This window comes from Planococcus citri, chromosome 1, assembly GCF_950023065.1.
Source record: "Planococcus citri chromosome 1, ihPlaCitr1.1, whole genome shotgun sequence".
Classification (NCBI taxonomy): Eukaryota; Metazoa; Arthropoda; class Insecta; order Hemiptera; family Pseudococcidae; genus Planococcus; species Planococcus citri.
The window spans coordinates 46979982-47000370 of record NC_088677.1 but is presented as its reverse complement, the minus strand read 5'-3'; the positions used below and the strand labels follow the sequence as shown (position 1 = coordinate 47000370).

Genomic DNA, 20389 nt, shown 5'->3' with positions numbered 1-20389 from the left:
CACCAGATCACAAGAATCCATGGAGCAACAACCAAAAAAATTGATCTGCTCGAACAGAAAATTCTGAGTGTAAACGAGTGAGGATTAGAATTTTCCGAAATACTTTACTAACTTAGATAGTCTAAAAATTGCATGAATTGATTTTTTTTAAAATAAATGAATAAAGAACCATCATTACCCAGGAAAAACACGTCTCTGTGCATATTTGATTTACGATCATGTTATATTATTTTAGAAAACCAATTTCGGCATAAGAGTGAAGTTGGAACGATGAAATTTTTTACGAAGATAGTTTTTTTTTTTTTTAAATGCCTCAAAATCCCGAAATGGGCGATTCTATTTAGGTCATTTTCTCATTACTACTGTATTTTGGAGGCGAATTTCTAACATTTTTTTTTTTATGAATTTAGGCTCCCAAAAACAATATTTTCGCTACTTATGTCTGAAGTCTCATTTTTTTGTTTAGAAATAAATAAACTTTTTGACCGTTGGGACTTGGGAGCTCTCCTAAGTATGTGTTTCAAAAAAGATCATGCGACTGATCAATGATTATATACCCGAGAAATTCACTAACACCTAAGTCATGAAATTGGTGAACATTATTTTAACCAACTTTCTCGGGCGTGGATGTGGTATACGATAAAAATTTCCGTATTTTCCTCTTATCTCATTCTCTTGAAACATCGAATGAGAAATTATTCTGAAAATGTTTTTATTGAGGAGATAATAAGTAAATAATAATAGGTACCTTACCTGAGTTACCTAAATACTATTTTGTTTGATTACACGTAAAATAGCCCATTGGTATTGCAACGTGTTTTCAATGTTCCTTCTTCTATAAAGGGCTCCAAAAGACAAACGAATTCCACTGTTTTTTGTCATTTGAAATGGAAAAAAGCTCCAAATTGATGGTTTAAAAAAAAAAGTCAAGTCAAGTCGATCTTAACTAGTTCTCAATTTCAAAGCAGAGGGCAGAGATTAAAATTGACGTTGTGATTTTGATAGGTAGAAATATATCCATGTTGAAGCCTGTTCTTTTGAATTTGACCATGAAAGAATTTTCTCATTCTTTACCTTTTCAAGTGAATTTTCAAAAGCACGATGAAACATGGAATTTCATTTCATTCCACTTACTTCAAAAGCGTTTGGAAATCAAAAACTACCCCCACTGATATTTTTAAGCAAAAACGCTTTTATTGATACGTTTTTCAACTTTAAAAAAAATTTCCAACATTTAAAAAAAAATACTTATGTAGTAAGTATGGTATATCAAGACCAATTGAGCAGTACGTAGTACGGAGCAGAATTAGAGGATAAATTTTGATCGCGTTGTTTTGACTTATCAGAGTAGGTATTTTATGCAAGAATATTAGCACGAACAAAAAAAATCCTTTCGGGTGTTTAGTTGGTACACAGAATACGTACATGAATTTGTCCATTCAAAATCTAAATTTCAATTAACAAAACCGTAATTAAAACCATTAAAAAGAAAGTCATGCAAGTTGCGTGAAAATAAGAAACACGGAGGCAAAATTTGCGGGGAGGCGTCACCACGTACTTTAAATACCACTGAAGCGTACGAACGACTATCAGTTTTCGTGTCAGACTTGTTACACTAACCTTACAAGTTTCCTTTAGGTGCAACGGTATTCTACCGCTTCAGCGTACAGGTAATGCAGCATTTTAATAGATTTGCTGGCATTTTGAATCTTACGCAAAAATAAATGAATTACATTACATCGAAAAATTATTTTCATATCGTGCAAAAATTGTTGATGCTTTTATTTGCTTGAGTTTTCTTTAATTCAGGATCGCTGCCTTTAAAAAAGGTAAGGGAATTTTTCCACATTTGCAATACGTGTTAGATAATTTTTATTTGCAATTAAAGAAAATACGTTGAGTTGCTTAAAAATATCAGTTGTTAAAAGTGAAGAATAGATGTATTCAAAGAATAATCAACTTATGAAATTTATTGGTAGTATTGAGATTGCTTTACTTACAGAAATCAAAGATTTTTAACAAAAAAAAAAAACCTCTGTAAACACTAAACACCGCACCATGTATCGTATTATTTCATCACAGATTTTATTTAATGATTTAATAATCAACATTTTTTATTTTCTTCATTTTTAAATGGATTTCGTGAAACATATTTTGTTGTTGAACGTAAAGTGTAACCAAGTTGATCATAATTTGCGAGATTCATCTCGCAACAGAACCTACCCTGATTTTTTTTCATCAGTCACGTAGTAACTGCGTTTAATTTTATTATTTTAAAAAATAATTTTCTCCAAGATTTTATATGTAATATAAATATTTCAATCAATTAATATAATACGTTGTGGTATTGGTATATTATTCAATTTAATTAATTGATGGACAATTTGCATTTTACGAAATTTTCAACTTGAAAGATGATTTGTTATTTATGAAGTCAATGAAGCGTAAATTATCGAAGAAAACTCTGAAGTATTTCTCAACTGCTGTTTCCCCGTTCATATACGTTGTGTTTACAGTAAATAAAATTTCTGGGCATTAAACCAAAGATTTCTAATTATGTGTTTTGAATATAAATCGGTTAAAAATATTCATTCAGATGGAAATTATTATAGTTTTTGAAAACAGGGTTCAACTCCGTTTCAAATTCACGTACTCGTATGGGCATATATCAATGCCTACCTATGGATAATTAAAATACCTACGATCCTTCAAATAAAATTGGGAAATCAATGTAGATCTATCAATGAGTTTCTCTGTTCGAATTCTTCATAAAGAGTGATTAATTATTAATCGTTAGGTATAGGTATATTCGCACGCTATTTTACTTTACTCAACGGATAGAAATATGACAATTAAATTATAAAACTTGCAGTTGAAATATAAGTGGGCTACCTTATCGCTAGTCAGCTTTTCGGCATTGTAATGACCTGTTGCCAAGGTACGGTATCGATTGTGATTGTTGATAGATCAATTTGTTGTGGAGTAGACCTCTTAACAATCAGAATTAATTCAATGATTGATTTTTTCCAATTTTTTCACACACTGCGTTCTTACGATGAATATTATTTTTTCTAAAACTTTAATTGGTTCTGGCTGTAAGCACGTTGACTTTTTCATTTCTATACGTCTCGTCAACATGGACAACATGGTTGACTGATTTTGATTTTGAATGGAATAATTATGTAACAATAGTGTAGGTAGTTGCGAAGATTCGTTTAGGATTACCTACCCAGGTACCGATGTATTAAAAAATCACATCATAAGTAGATATTAGTGTTGTTTTAATCAGTGTGTGTTATTGAGATGCTATATACACCGCTCCAGATCGTGAGTATATAATTCTCACATTCTCTTTTAATTACGTTAAGAAAAATCAAATTCTAGATGCATTACTCGTGTTTGAGAACAAGTTCAATAGCTGTGTGTAAAAACCATGAACCATAGAAAATTAATAAGCATATCGAAATTTTAGCTGATACACAAAATGAACTGAAAAGATCTTAGGTCAAGTTGAAATGATATTTCATCGAAATCATTGGTGCGATAATTTCTCAACAGAAAACATATCGTGAACTTTGTATCTACAAATAGCTATACCTATTTCAAAAAACAAACTAGCGTAGCTGGAATTAAAATTTCAAAGGGTATTTACTTCGGATCTTTACCTTTTGAAAATATTCGTAGTGTAGGCCAACAAAGGTTAGTTTTTCACTTACTTACACTGAAACATTTCGTCGATTAATAAATTTCAAATACTAATTTTGAAATTCATTTCATGTAGAAGTTGTGAAAAAATTACCTATCTACGAAACGGAACATGAGTCAGATCATTTAGAAAAAATAACGTGTTGTAATTTTACTTAGTACCTACCTACGTGAAGAGCAGTTTTTAACAATGCATTAATTTATATAAAGTAAATAGGTAGTACCTACCTATCTACATATTACCCCAGCATAGCTTTGTGAAAAGAAAAAAGGCCGTAGGTGATTATAAGCGGTTGATGTTGCAAAAAGCATTCAAGTTGAATCTAAATTTTTCATTGTGAACTTTTTGCACTTTCGTTTCATCAAAGTTTTTCATGTTTTTAATAATAATTGAAGACTTACATGTATATTCTCTATTTATATTACTTTTTATAATGATCGTCGGAAAGCCTTTGTATGCAATTTTTTTTTTTTTGAAGTGATAGTCAGATCGTTTAAATTTTATTTTGTTGCGAGATCGTCTCGTCGGTCGGTATATAAATTAATTAGGTACTCGTTACCTAATTATTCATTACGTGTGCATGACAATTGCGTATCTTTAAATTTAATTCAAATTAAGGCGAGTAACTTGACAAAATTTTAAAAAATTTTCTCGCTTTTTTGTGGGTAAATACATCAATTGCGAATTTTCAAGAGGTTTTTTGTCCCTTCTCCTCCCCCTTCACCATCTTCTTCTTCTTCTTCTTCTTAACGAGAACGACATAGTAATAGTAAGTAGTTGCGGTGTTCTATTCTACCTGCATACGATCAACTCTCATTGGGACGTGGGACCTGACGACTCGAGTCATTTTTGTTGTTAATCAAATTAATCTCGTGTTGATGCGATAAATTCTATTATGTAGTTTCGGTGGTTTTTTTCTTCGTTTCGATAACGTCGCGTTAATGTTAATGAGAATAGCTGCGAAAACGACGTTGTTTTAAAATAATTTCTTGTTGGTTTTGAATTTTCGTAATAGCTACTTTTGTGGATTACTTTTTGCTGTTAGATGACAAGTCAAGTACCTACCAACGTGCAGGTAATAAAGTGAAATGTATTTCTTTATTTTCAACTCACATATACTTATTCGGAGTGAGCTATGATTAGCTACCGGTGTTTTCCAGTATAAATACTAGTACTTAGTTAGATGTAGGTACTCGGTTTTAGGCATTAGGTAGTTGATGGTAGGTATTTAATTTGTTTGGCGAAGAAATTTAATTGAATTTACGTTCTATGTTCTATTTTATTTCTACGAGGTAATGAAAGTTGGATTTAAAAAAAAAAAAATCCGGGAATGCGGGGTACATTTGGATACGTTTACGTAGGTACATATGTACATTGCAGTTTTTTGATGTCTTTTTAGATTTAAGTAAAGTGATTCAACAACAAAAAACTCGAAAAAATGATTTTTTTATGAGGTAGGTAGGCTAGGTACCTATTGGAAATGAGGACGAATTTATTGCTAAGAAAAGAAAATTTTCGTTGGCTGGAATGCGAAATTTTCATCAGTTTTTAGATATTTTTTCAAGGGAGCATCTTAAAAATTAAAAAGTATGTTTTGTGTAGCTGATTTTTTTTCACCTTTAGCATAAAAATTGTTGCAGCCTACTGCAAAAGTAATCACTAATCAACTAATGATGAAACTTTACGCCTTTCAAATTCGTTTAATTCGCGCCTAACATGATAACAAAAGGAACCTTTTAAACTGGCACTTTTTGATTTGAGCGAAACCAAGCTAGATCAAAATAGCATGCCCTAAAACCCCTGTAACCAAAATTTCAAGTCCCAAAGTTTATTTATGAAGTATATTGGCGAATTTTTCAAAATTTCAAAAATTCAAAAAATCTGTTTTAAAGACAATTTTTAAACTTTTTTACGAAGTAGATCATAAAAATTTTTTGACCAAAGTAAACCAATGTGAATACTTCTTTCAATTGAATTCCGGTACATCATCAACTACCTACTAGTTTTGAACCATTCTGGAGGTTCCAGCGAGTTTTTTAAATTGCTCTTGAAGGGCCAAAAATGAACTTAAAAGTAATCGCAATTTTACCTTCCTGATGACTCCTCAGTGAGTTTTAAAATTTCTCCAGAAATTTCAAGTGTCGTAAAATTGAACGAAAATTGTATAATACGAAAAAAAACATAATGTTCGATGTCTTTTCATCTGTGTAGGTATATACTTTCGAAATTTCAGCTAAAAATTACGGTAATAAGTAAGGTGGTTGATGTTTTGACAAAAAAAAAGCATCTTTTGAGAATTTCCGTGGACCTATCTATTTTTTTTCTTATAATTTTGATAGGTAGGTATCTGAAGATGGCAACACTGAGACCATAAGACAGCTGGATAGAGAAAAATACTAATACATAGGTATGTAACATTCGTAAAAATTGAAGTGGGATTTAAAAAAAAAAACATGAAAAGGAGTGGCAGGAAGAGAAGGAATAAATCAGAACCCAAGTTCTTGAGGAAAAAAATGACGACATGAATTTTCTTTGATAATATGCTAATATTATCCTGAATTAACAAGATCATAATCATAACTCATGAGTAAATGATGTAAATAAGTAAGCAGATATTGGTATTGTGACGCTGATGACTGTATAGAAATTTCATAAACATTTTCATTGGGCCACTAAATTAAAAACGCACCTTTACCTATTTTAATATTTCTCAGGAAGTCAAGATCTTGATAAAAAAACAAAATGTCGGATTTTTATAAGGCCCAAAAAAAGTATCTAGCGGCTATTTTTCGAGCTTTACAGCGCTTCTTTAATTTATTGTTTTTTCAAAAATGAATTTCATCGTTTTCACCGAGTTTTTCTTTTTTGGCTTCAGACGATTCTACAAAACATTTAAAGAAACAAACATTATAGCATCGGAGCATCGCCATCGCAATAACTGTCCACTACTTTGAAAATTTGTACCTATAAATATTTTGCATGCGGGATAGATCGCTAAAATTTGGAGGAACTAAAATAGAAAGTCGCTTTTAAAAGTTTTAAAAATGAAAATATATATTTTTTTAGGCGTGTTTCCTTTTTTTTAGGGAGTTCAATGAAATAAGTACATATGAGAGGGGTTTTGCGATAAGGGCCCTTGTAGTGATATTTCGATTTTTTCAGGAGAGAGAAAACATCGAATTGCTTCCATTTTTTCGATTTTTTTTTTTTTTATTTTTGGATGCAGTGTTGTCTTGCGCATAGGTTGGATGGGAAATTTTGACGAAATTCGTTCATCATCGCCTGATATCCGTGATTTAGAAAAGGGACCTTGTGGTGAAAAGGCGAATTTACACAACGTTACAGACTACCCCGCAAAAAAATACCGAGAAATTCGGATTCGGCATGAAATTTTACATAGCTAACAAGTAACAACAATAAAATAATTTTTCCATCGACCTTTTTTTTTAAAAAAAAAAAAATCAAAAACAAACAAAAACTTTGTTTTTCGATTTCCCAAAAATGTGAGTTTTTGAGTATTCATGTTCCAAGTAATTTTTAAACGAGAAGTTGATGAGATAGGCGAAATCTGATTGCACCATTCGATTTCTCGTGAAAAAGTAAGTCGGAATTGCCAATAAAAAAAAAAAACATCGAATCACCACAAGGACCCATATCGCGAAACGCCTCTCATATGTTGAATTTAAACTGATCTACAGGTGCATAGGGTACCAGTACATACATTAATTTGTCAAAATTTTGCGTTTTGGGAATGAAGAAGGGCAGTGATTTAAAAATTGTGCATTACTGAAAGATCCTCGTTACAGAAATTTCAATCGGTGCACCTGTAGGCGGTAGCGGGTACTTATTAGATAATTGTTTGAATCGTCTAGAAATGCATCATGAGTCAAATTTCAGAAGCTGAATTCAATTTTTCAATTTTTGATGAATTTTGAAAAATTTTAATCAACTGTATTTTACACACACACGCAAAAAAAATAGAAGCAAACTTAGATCAAATTGAGATGTGAAAGCTGAAATTTGGTTTATGGATAGGTATAAGTAAACTATTTATGACCTTCGAAATCGATTGGTGATCTGATCTTGAATGCTGGTTTTGCAGCCCTCAAAAGATTTTTGGGATTTCCAGTTTCACAATATTATTCCTACAGTCTTCAAAAAATCTCACAAATATAACTCAGCAAGTGATTATTGCCTCAAAAACTTGCTGGTGGCTCGAGAAATGTTTGAAAGTACGGTCAGTCGATTTGTTAGCAGAAAAATAGAGGGTAACTACATATAAGCCAAAGATTTTAAAATCATGTTTTGATTTGGATGTTTAAAATTTAAAATAGGTAGTTAGGTTCTACTTATAATATACTTACCTAGTTATATTCTACTTGTACTAATTCGCTTCTCTAAAAAAAAATGGCACTTGGTAAAAAAAAAAAGGGGGATTATCTACTTAAATTATCTAATAAATGTTACATTCGGCTTACCAGAGCAGCAACAGGTGTTATCGTTGCAAGTTTTCTTATCAACTTCATGGATACAAACGAAATCATACGGTAGTCTTTTTCTATTAACGTGCGATGCTTAACTCGTGTTTGTTTCATCGGAACACCTTTAAAGGACTGGGAAAGCAGAGATGCGTGTTTTAGACGAGATAAGAAACCTATTTGAGTATTTTCCAGGGTTGGGTATCTACGCGTAGAATAACCTATTCTACATTTTGGTGTAGAATGCGTAAAATTTGATGTAGAATGTGTAAAATGCGTAGAATAGGCGTAGAATGTGTAGAATGCGTAAAATACGATGTAAAATGCGTAGAATGAGACAAAATCACCCATCTGAAAGCCAAAAATATTGTTTATTTATCAAAAATGTGATTTGAAAAATGAAAGTTCAACTATTTTGTTCAGCTAATTAAATTGGAAATGTGAATCTTCTTTTTGATTATGTAATCTGATAACCTGATTATAAAATAAATGATGGAAAAAATGAAAAAATAAAGTTTTTTGAAAAAAAAAATTGTCTTCACATTTACCTATTCTACGCATATTCTACGCATTCTACGCATTTTACATTATTTCCAGGCTATTCTACATGTGCTATTCTACGCGTAGAATGTCCATGTATTCTACATGGTGTATTCTACGGCACAACCCTGGTATTTTCATTAAATGGAATAAACATACACATTATATTATTTTGTTTATCGTGTATTTATTCTGCGAGTGTACAAACCTCAAAAGGACTAAGTAGTTGTATGTACATGTGAGAATATATTAGGCTTATTACTAGGTATGTAATTCGAAAATACGTTTTTTCCCCATATTTTCTTTAGCAAGCTGGTTATGAAAATTGAATGACATTTTATGCTTGAAATCAACTTTCCATTTACAAATTTCCCCTTTGTCCCTTCACAATTCACATCAAATTGTTGTATAGGTACCTAGTTATCGCTACCTAGGTACCTATCTACGTATTGAACGGACACTGCAAGTACCTAATACATACAATACCAGACGACATTTAAAACCAAAGTTAAAAAATTTCATCCCCAGAGATAAGTTTTGCTGTTTAAGGGAAAACTTATTATAAATTTTGCGGTCTTCTAAAATCCATTGCTGCTACAATATACGGCAGCGATACCACACCAGGAAATTAATTTAACTGGAAAGTATTGCTTAATCCTTCGGAAACTCGGCGTTTCTTCTCTAGAAAATAAGAAAAAAAAGATTAGAAGTGACAACTGGCAGGTCATTTTTAACTAATCGTGTGTCCAAATGTGAACCAAGCAGCCGAGATGACTCGAACGACATGGTATCTTATGTAATGGAACGGAAAATAATGTAAAATATTTTAGAACAACGCTGGCAGTGGCCGCCAAATAAATCGAATAAGTCACTTCAAAAACTTTACCGTCATTTGTTCCAGTCGATACCATTCGTTCGGTGGATCAATTTTCATATTCACTTAAAATTTATTTTTCTTTAATTTCACAATTACCTATACCTACTATGAATACGAACGAATTTTATAGATGTGATTTACTTCATTGTTTCTCAACTATACACTGAGAATCATACAGTACTTACATAAGTATGATTTACTTATACTACCCAAATAATGGTATACGAGTATGCAAACTGGGGGTGTATGTATATACTCGTACAGTAGGTAGTTGATTATTTCGTTATCATTCTGTTGATAAAATTATGTTGCGATGGTTCAATTTTTTCGATGCTCAAAGGGATTTGGAAGGAAAGGGTGAATGGAGGAGAGAAGGAAAGAAACGTTGTTTCCGTAGATAAGATGTAGTCGATTGGATCTGTGCAGTCTTTCGAAAAACAATCTTTTTAAAAGATCATTCTGAATTCTGAAGCCTCCGGCAGCGAGTTCGCCATTCTAATAATTTTTGAAGGGACCGAAAGTGATGTTGGGTTTTTATTGGGGGAGGGGGGCTCTTTCATGCATTATTACCAGTCACTTATGTACAGGAAATTAAAATATTCACCTAGAATTTTTTCATAAATATCATCTTGAACCTTAAAATACCTACCTATACCTATCTAATCCTGTAGTAAAAATTTTGGGTGCTCAAGTTGACTTTTCGATTTTTTGACGGCAAATTTCAGAAAACATTCAATGTTATAAAAAGTCGAATTACCAGTTTGAAAAATGTCTTCAAAAAAATCTTCAAATTTGAAGGTGGGTATGATACTTATTCGTGGTCAAGTCAAACTCGAAAATCCTTTAGGCTCTTTATGACTTTTTTTTTTTGTTAAGAGATGAGAAAATATAAGAGGGGTCCGTGGACGGTGGAAGAAATAATTCCTAGTTTACCACGCTCAAAACAATACTTCGATACCAGCACCATCCCTGTACAAATTCACCATGCCACCCACTGGCCACTCACTACTGGTTAAAAAGAAACAGAATGACAGGAAGGGGGAGTTGAAAGTAGGGTTCGAGAGAGCGAAACGGATTAAATTCTATTTTAAAAAAGCTATTTGTTTTATTGTTTTTATTTGGCTCTTTTTGTTTTGTTTGAGGATATTTTCGTTGGAATTTACAGTTACACTAGCAACTCGTAGGGTATACTTACCCCACCTAACTATATCTCGTACTCGTACATCAGGGTAGAGTTTTTTTCCGCCATTGAAAATTCATTGTAAGATCAAATTAAACGTTAAACTGGGTTAATATCGTTTACATTTAGCAAATGATGAAATAATTCAACGTTATGGCGCCTCATCGTTTGGTTCTGCAATGTAGAAAGGAATAGGTAAGGGGCGGCATGTTTTTCAGTAGTGTTGTATTTACCTACGTTTAGTTTATGTACACACAATACTATCTTGTCTTTTAATTGGCTCTAAGTTATTCCTCGGACGTGTTAGAAGCATCGTTAAATGGTTTAACAAAAATATTCCTTAAGCGGAAATTTCGCGGTTTATCAGTAGGTACAGCGCTGCTGTTTTAAAGCAGCTCATACCATACTTATCTAAGCCTGTTCATGAAACTTCATTTTAACCGAATTCGCTAATTTAATTTACCAGCGAATTTTACATCAGATGAATTCCCTCGGCTTATTGGCTTTTGATGGTTATGAAATATACCCATCGGTCCTTTTTGAACGAACTTTTCTTAATTTTGCCCGCTTCTAAGTATATGTTCAGGTGTTTAGCGTTTGTAGACGTTGTCGAATGAATAAAATCTTAGGTACACTCGTAGGTAACGTCTTCGTCATACTGACTTGAATTGGCCCTGTTACCTCGTCTTTTGTTGTCATTTGATTATACGTAAACGTCAACTTACAACTAGGTAGGTATGCATAGCTGCCTAATTTACCTAGCTGTTGCTTTTCTTTTTATTACAGACGAGTAACGTTTTAATATTTATTAACATAGTATGAAATACCAAACTGCAGAGTAGGTATAAATGACAAAACGAGACATTTCGCTGGTACCTACGTCGTAATCATTTTGATTTAAAAGTTGAACGTACAATTTTCCTCGTTTTTCAACACTACAGGTAACTCGAACGAAGTAGATTAAATATAAAATTCATTTTTGAACTTCTCTGCACTCTCAAGTCGCAAAAGATTTCATTCTCAAGTTGAAAAAGAAAACGGGAAATCCGAACAAAAAGAACAGCTTCCTAAGGTGATGCAGGAATTCGAATAATTTCTTTAGTAAAAAATAATAATAATGACGTCAAATGGAACTAAAGAGCTTAATTATTTTAAATGTTTCCCGAAGCATTAATCAATGAAATGTAAGATGTTTTCCCCATGTTTGGGGGGCTTCTTACGGAAATCGAACCGTTTAATTGATAGGTACCTATAATAATAAAAAACAAATTTTAACAAGTTGAAGTTTTTCCGAGTATTTAAAATACTTAATGCAGCGTGTATTCAGGGCTAAATGTATTAACAAACAAACCACCTTCCAGATTCGAACCAAAAATAACGAGCTGAATTAAAAAATCTATCAACTACTGTATCTACTTATCCCTTTTTGAACTGAAATTTTAAAAAAATTGTTCATCTCTCGCTTCTTTGAATCATTATTGGCTGAAACTAGAGTGCAAAACATTTTTTGGTCCGCTTCCGAGTAGAAAAATTGGAACGGCTATTCAGTGAAAGGCAGTTTGAATTTTTCCAATTCCAAATATTAGTTGAGCATTGTAGGTACTCTTTTGTAAAATTGTAGAGAGGAAGGCGGGAGTCTCAATCCGCTGGATTCACTTTCTTGAGTAAAAGGAGCAAGTACCTAATGGAACTAAAGAAGTGAAAACTGAAAAGTTGAAAATCAATAAATTTATAAAAAATTTAAAATGATTGTACATTGGTAAATATAATTTAGAATATGAAAAATTGAAGAAAAAACGTAATACTTAATATCTAATTTATGGAGTGAAAATTATTTACAACTACCTAGATGTATATTGAGTAGGTAGGTAGGTACTTGGGTAGGTAGGTAGATCGGTAGGTAGGTGGGTAGGTAGGTACTATAATGCTCGCTTACTCAGGTTAACTTCAATTGCGTGTTATGCCTGCATCGCGTTGATGATGTATCTCATGGGAATTTTATTTTCGAGCTTCCACTAGTGGTTTCCCACCTCAAAGCTAGGCCTGAGTTCTTCAGTGTTGGCCTCTATTGACGCTCGCACCAGTGGTAATTTTTTGATTTTGTTTTCAGGCATATAGGCGCCTGCGTATTTTCTTGTGGAGATGCCGGTAAAAAATTTTGAGTTAGGTACCTATAGTTTTTCTGTTTTGAAAGTTTAAAATTTCAATGTTTTTTGATTTTTTTTATGTATCTACTTTAATTTGAGAGAAGAAATATGTAATAAGTAGTATAGGGATAATCATTTCTTCAAGAAAGAAACAAATTCAAAGGTTGTAGATGAAATAGGTATGCATACTTATTCTTTGAAGCTAAAAAACTTTTTCAGTAGGCAGCTATTGAAGTTGGATGAGATGAACTTTACATCATCCGAGTGAGATAAAATTTTGGTATTTTTTATTCACCAAATTGTACCTAAGTACATGTAGTTTTCAAAAATTCGCGAAAGGTTTAAAAATAAAATTTAGTCTTAAATTTTGCGTAATGATGTAGGTACATATGTATATATATGTATTTTTGGAGAATGTGTCTTCTGATTGGAAATCATTTTTATTTCTCATGTGCCTACTGCGAGCCTTCTTAATACATATACATATTTTGAGAACCTCGAAAACTGCTTAGATCAGGGTTAACGAGAATGGGACGGTATGATTTGATTACGCTGATATTTTGAGGATTTAATTTTCTAATTTCGAATTAAACCTTTCACTTAGCGTACTTTCCTCTCTTCATCTGTTCCGCGTGTCCTTACTTATCGAGTAAATATTTTTACCGAGTGTTCTGTAACAGCTGTCGAATAATTTGTCGTATACATAATTCAGTCACCTATAAGTTACACAAGGATGAGTTGGGTTACCGACCTTGAAAATTGAAAGGACGAAGTTACAATGTGTTTGGAATTGTTTTGTAGAGGATTTAATGTTTTATAAATTATTGGTATTCTTTATGTTGAAGCAAACTTCGAAATTTAAGGCGTTGAAAGTTCTTCAAAAATTTTAATCAGTCCTAACATTTTTCAATTTTGATTTCAGTTTTGCGATTAGGAAGGACTTTTTTAAATGCTTCTTTCGAAGTTTTCTGCAATAAGTATGACTTCATCACATTCAACTAATCTGCAATACCTATCTATGTACCTACTTGTGAAATTGTACAACTCTGAAGAGTCCACCCCTCAAGACAAAGAACAGTCTGTAAATTTTTAAAAAAATTACAGAAAAATTTACAGACAGGTAATTTCGCGGATTGGCTGTAAATTTTACAGTCTGTAAATTTACATTCGGAAAAATTTGGTTCATACTGCTAGTAAATTTAAAAATGTGAAAATGTGCTTATATTGGCTGAATTCAGATTTTTTCGTTGAACAGCATAGCAATCCTTACAATACCTACCCTAAAAAAAATTTTAATGAGAAAAAAAATTTTCACCTGGGGTGGGGATCGAACCCAGGACCTCTCGGATTACCTTAGTACTTACTACCTTACCTACTGGGCTACTGTGGCTGATGAATAACTTGGTCCCAAATTGATGATATATGTTGCTTTTACCCTGTATAACTTGTAAAATTTATGATGGCATGCGAGTTTTAAGCATTTATATCCGCGTGTAAGATAATTAAAATGACTTGTACAATTTCAATTTTATGCTGTACCTATATGTCCAGTATTTTAAAATCATTTTAGGATATTTTGCAAGGTACTACCCCATGTAAAATTTCAATGTGATTGCAACTTTAGTTTATAATGAATTAATGACCATACAGTACCATAGATTTTCAATGTTTCTGATCAAATAACTAACACTTGAAATTAAGGGCTATATTCATAGACATTACTCAAGTGTCACTTGGCTAAGTGGTGAATTTTGAAGCAATTTTTCCAGTCATGATTGAATTTTTGAAATTTTGTTTATTGTTAAATTGAGAGATTGGACTCGGAAGTATTGATTTATTATTTTAAAAATATGAAATTTCTATTCGTTTATGAGAAAAATTGCTTCAAAATTCACCACTTAGCCAAGTGACCCTTAAGTAATGTCTATGAACACGGCCCTAAATGTGAAACATATTTTTAAATTATAATTGGCATTTATTTTTATCAATATTATACCTAGTGTATAGATAACAAACTATATACCTAATTTTGCATTTTCTTATTAAATTTCCTTCCCATATACAGGAGCTTATTATCCTACCCCTCCTGGCCTTTAAAAATGACAATAATGAATTTAAAAATCTTGTTTCACTTTCATTTCAAGTAGTATATAGGTAACTACCAGCCAGTCACACTTTGTAGGTAGAGATATGCCTAGAGTTTTAGTGAAATGAAATTAAGTATTCAGTCATGAAATAAAACAAACATTTTTAAATTAAAGCATTATGAGTTACCAATTACCATAAAAATCTCTTAACTATTTTCAAATACTGAGAGTAAAGATGATTTACAGATCACGATTTTAATTTTACTGGGAGTAATGAGATAGTATGCAGTTCATTATTCTAAATACAGAGAGTAAATTAAGGGAAATTGTAATTAACAGGCAATGCAAAGACAGTTACAGTCAATGGGGAGGTAGTATACAGACCATTCTTCTAAAAACAGAGAGTAAATTTTGGGAAACTGTAATTTACAGGTAGTGCAAAGACAGTTACGGTCAATGCACAGATAGTATACAGACCATTCTTTTAAAAACAGAGAGTAAATTTTGGGGAACTGTAATTTACAGTCTGTGTACAGATAGTATACAGACCATTCTTCCAAAAACAGAGAGTAAATTTCATGCAATTGTAATTCACAGAAAATTCAAAGACAGTTACTGTCTATGTACAGACTCTTACATCCAGTATTTTAGACTTACTGACAATTTACAGTCAATAAACAGACGAATATGGTCCATATTTTTGGTTTACTGACAGTTCTTTGTCTTGAGGGACACACCCTGTAGGCTATTTTAAAGGAAAAATTGAAGGGAAATAAGCAATCACATATTGTGTGAACAATTTGGTAAATTTTATTGTAAAATAAATTGAAGTATATACTTCCGCTGATCATACCTATTACCTACCTATAGGTATAACTACATGTAGAGTAGATTATCTACCTAGCCAAAAACATGTGTATTATATTAACCAATATCGATCATATGTAGTATATGGATATAAGGTTGATATCAATCAAAGTTTCCATATTAGAACGAATCTTATACACTTGATAGGTACCTATGCATTTTACACGCGAAACACGATGCATTTTATATTGCTATATTATTCCCTTTCAAATTTCACACCTGCACGCCCTAAACATCGCGCTTTGAATATAAAATACGAGCACCTAGATATTTCTTCTCGAAAAGCTGATATTTTTTTCGGCTTCTTTTTGTTCGCAAAACAATACGTGATTTATTTAGAATAAACGACCGAGTCAAATAAAGTTTTCTTTCTACAATTGGTCACGAGTTGATTGTTTACCTAATGACGTTAATTTCAAAGGGTTGTTATATATTTTGACGGCCACTTAATGCGTTTCGAATACGAAAAATGAGAAAGTCAAGTTTAATTGATATTTTTGTCGAGAACTTTTGTCAACCTTTTCTGCGACCAAAACTTCCTTTTAGCTCTTCAACACAGTAATTAATTTATTTAAGGTGTTGATGTTGAGATCACGTGAAACATTTAGGTATAGGTACTTCGAGTTTATAAGCCTGATGGTAAACGATGAGACCAAAGATTCTCGAGTGCCTAGTTAATATTATTTTAATACCCTATCTCAGTTCGTCTATACCTACGTACTTACTTATTGAGTGAAAATATCGACGAATGATGTAACTAGCTTTCTTATTCCTGTAATTTTTTCGGTTCAAGACGTGAAAGCATTGAAAAAGAAAGATAGTACCTACGAAGTGTTTTTGTTACGAGATCAAATTACGTCGGTACTTAGAGAGACTTACGACGAAACACAACCCCGCTCGTTTCGTCGTCTTATACTCGTCTTAGGTACACTTTAATACGTCATTTGACGATTAATTTAATGAAAGTAAAACACGATCGTTTGATACGCGAGTCGATTTTCGTTAAACTTTAAATAATCTTCAAAACACCGCAAACTCAATTGTCTTTATTCCTATAAGCGGCCTCGAAGTATAAACAATGAATCACGGCGGAGATGATGCTGATTTTATGATTCGCTCTCGTCATAAATTCAACAACGTGTAGTTTTATCGCTTTTACGAGATTTTATGTATTTTTCGGAGGCGTCGTTGTGTTTATTTGAGTTTTAATTTTACGACGAATTTAATGGTATTTTTTTTTGCTTTAATTATGAATCTCTTTCTGATATAGTTTTTCTTCCAATTGGTATTGAAAAATTAATTGGAAGTTTGTAACGTTTTGGGATCGTTTCAAGATTAGTGGCATAGTGGCTGTTTTTTTCCCCGCCTTTTTCGCTCAAAATGTACTTACGTAGGTACTACGTGTACGTACCTATTCCAAACGAAAGGCATAAATACTTCGGTTAGGGTTTTTTTTTTCAGCGGTTCAATTTCCTGACTTAGTTTATTATTCATCGAGTTTTTATTTTTCAAATAATAGGCTGCTCTATATCGACGACCCCTGTAATTTTTCTCGTTACAAATTCTACCTAATTGATAATTTCATGTCGCGTTTTGGGAATAAGTTTTGAAAATTACGTGGTAGTTCATCGTGTTTGTGAGAGGAGGAGAAGAACACGCGTGAAGTTACTGGTAAAATTTCTTCTAGTTTGGAAAAATCGCACTTCTCCTCTATGCTTCTATTACGATTACGAATGAGCTGAAATTAGGTCTGCTGAAATAACATAACACTTACATCTCAGAACCAAATTTTAAGCTCCTAAAGTTGTTTTTTTTTCTTTGCGAATTTTTGAAAATGGCGGCAATAGCTAATTGGTACCTACGTTAATATTGTTGTTTTTCAAGAGTGTATATCGAAATAAATTCCTGAAAATCGTTTTCTCTAATAATGTCGCTTCAGCCACATCCCCCCCTCTAATCGATTGTGATAAACTCTGGTCCAAGCCAATTTTGAGCTCTCAGCAGAACCAGAACTTGATTTTTCTACAATGCAATAAAATTCCTCTTCAAGGCATGATTGTCAATTTCAGCCGCTGAAAATTTATTCTTATCAGAAGTTCAACATTATATGACCTGATTTGAACACGTGAATCGAAAATCCAAGGTGACTGATTGTAAAGTGTGAGTAGGCCTGAAAAATTCCAAAATCGCGACTATTTCTGCAGAAAATCCAGGAAACAGATATTAACAATAAAAGTGGCCATCATGTCTCAGATCCAGAGTAATAGGGCGATAAATTTTTAAAAAATGAAATTTTCTTAGGTGTTTCCTTTTTGGAATTTTATTAGTATCTAGTATCTAGGTACATTTTTGGAAATTCCAACTTTTTCTTTGTGAACAACATTAGGTACCCGCAAAAATCATAACTCAGAATCTAAAAATACTGAATATGGTAATAGACTCCTTAAGTAGGTATTCTAAAAAAAATAATAAATAAAAAATCAATCTAAAAATAATCAATTGCCTGAAAAATTAATCCAAAAAGTGGCCTCCAGGGTAGCCGGAGTGTCATGAGATCAAAATATAAATGTAATTTTCTGATTCTATCAATGTATGTTTTTTGACCTTCTAAAACAATTTTCGATATAATTTCGTCTAAGTACAAGTACATGTATACGATAACTAAAAAAGTAAGTACCCAAAGGAACGAGGATCAAGTGTAAATGCATGTTTTTTACGGAAAATTTTATTCTGAAATTCAGCCAGAAGTTATTTCAAAAGGCCAGTTCGAAATTTTCCAAAATTTTGAGTTCAACAAAGCCGTCACTTCGAGATTTTTTCAATTTTTTCGGTGGTGTAAGCTCAAAACCCAAATCTCGGAAGTACAATGAACGATTTTTCTATTTCACTCGCCAACATTGGAAACATTCAACCTCCCCCCCCCCTCCCCGATTATAGAGCTCACATTCTGTATGTACATTTCTTACCAGCTCTGATTGGATTTCTTATTCGAAAAAAGAAAGATCTTAATATAATTGAGGAGCGATATTCCAAAACGCCCTTGGTGCATTTTTTTCGAATTGCGTTTTTAAAAATTTCCAAAACGCACTTTGTCCATTTTTATTGAATTTTTTTTAGCGGTATCTGGTGGATGAAGTGCGCTATAGCTACACTACACTCCTAACATCATAAATCCACCCAAGTAAAGTTTTAAACCCGCCTAAATAGTCAATTTATCAGACTAAAAATTAATTTTTTAAAATGGACATAGGGCGTTTTGGAATATCGCTCCTCATATTGTTATTGTACCTAATACATATCCGCAGTTATCCACTATTATTTTAATCACTCAAATAATTGAAAAATGAGGCGAAAAAATACGATTGGAATCTTTGAAATTCTTGAGGTTGGTTGTTTTCAAAAAATCAGATTTTTTGAGCTATGATATTGTTACTTCGGAGGTGCGATTTGATCCATTTGTTCTTGTTAAAAAAATCAATCAATTTCAATTTTTCAATTTTTCCATTAAATTTTATAAAAATTTTGACATTTGAAACATTGGAATCTATTGGCGAAATTTCGAAATTCGACTAGACTTTTGATTTTTAACGTACCTATTATTTTCACGTAATTTGCAAACGTTTCCCCTTCATTCTATTCTTCTTCAGTTCTTGCCCTCCAACTTTCCAAAATACCTCGCCTAAGACACATATCTCATCCACCACAGGTGAACAAAGTAGATATCAAGCTCTGAAATACAAATGTACACTAGGAATACGACTACCAATTTAAAATACATAACCATGAAAAAGAAAAACTTATCTGCATGTACCAAGTTGCAATCAATTTATCAAAGTGCAATATCCAAAAGAAGCGGGTACGGTGTGAAGTGAAAATTATATCCCTTGGGGGCTAACATAGTGACATGTTTCTTGTTGATTACGTTTTTCGGTCTCGCGGGCATTTTGAATTAAAAACAAGCTGAAACATTTTGACGCTTTTCTAAGCGCATACATAGCTAATCCAACAAATGCGAGCACGTTTTCGTTTTACCTAAATCCACCCACCGCGTCAAGTAAATGTAGCTGCGTTATTCTAAAATTGTGATTTAATATTGGAAAAATTTCGTCACTTTAAAAATTTCTTGTCGAGACTTTTACGCCTTACGTGTCCTCAGAGACCTACTAACGCGTAAGTAATTAGGAATAACGAAGAAAATTTGTTTAATAAGAAAATTTTCAAGTGTTACGTAGATATACTCGTACATACCTTCGTACAGTTTACTCGAAGAAAATGGATAGTTGAAAAAATCTCAGGTGTTCTGTGTTATTTGCTTGATTGGTTAAGTGTCGAAGTTTTTTTACTCTTGGTGTCTTCTTCCGAATGAATTTAACAACGTGTCATATTGATTTTTACACCTTCAGGTAGGTAAGTATGTATCGGAAATTCAAGTCGGAAATTGTTATAGGCATTGTAGTATGTCACGTGTTCGCACACGTTAATGTAAAGCTCGATTTTTTACGCTATA

At 32.4% G+C, this 20389-nt stretch overlaps 1 protein-coding gene across 3 annotated transcripts in view; it reads left to right on the top strand.

Moving 5' to 3' along the window:
* Positions 1–1594: 1594 nt before the first annotated feature.
* Positions 1595–20389, top strand: part of LOC135832332 (uncharacterized) — a 55691-nt gene continuing 36896 nt past the window's right edge. The window contains exon 1 of one of the 3 annotated variants that reach the window (XM_065345510.1): positions 1595–1670. Coding sequence is in view for 1 of the 3 variants with exons in the window: in XM_065345509.1 (XP_065201581.1) it covers positions 4752–4781 (30 nt within the window). In the remaining 2 variants the exon portion in view is untranslated. The other 2 variants (XM_065345511.1, XM_065345509.1) reach the window with 2 other exon arrangements.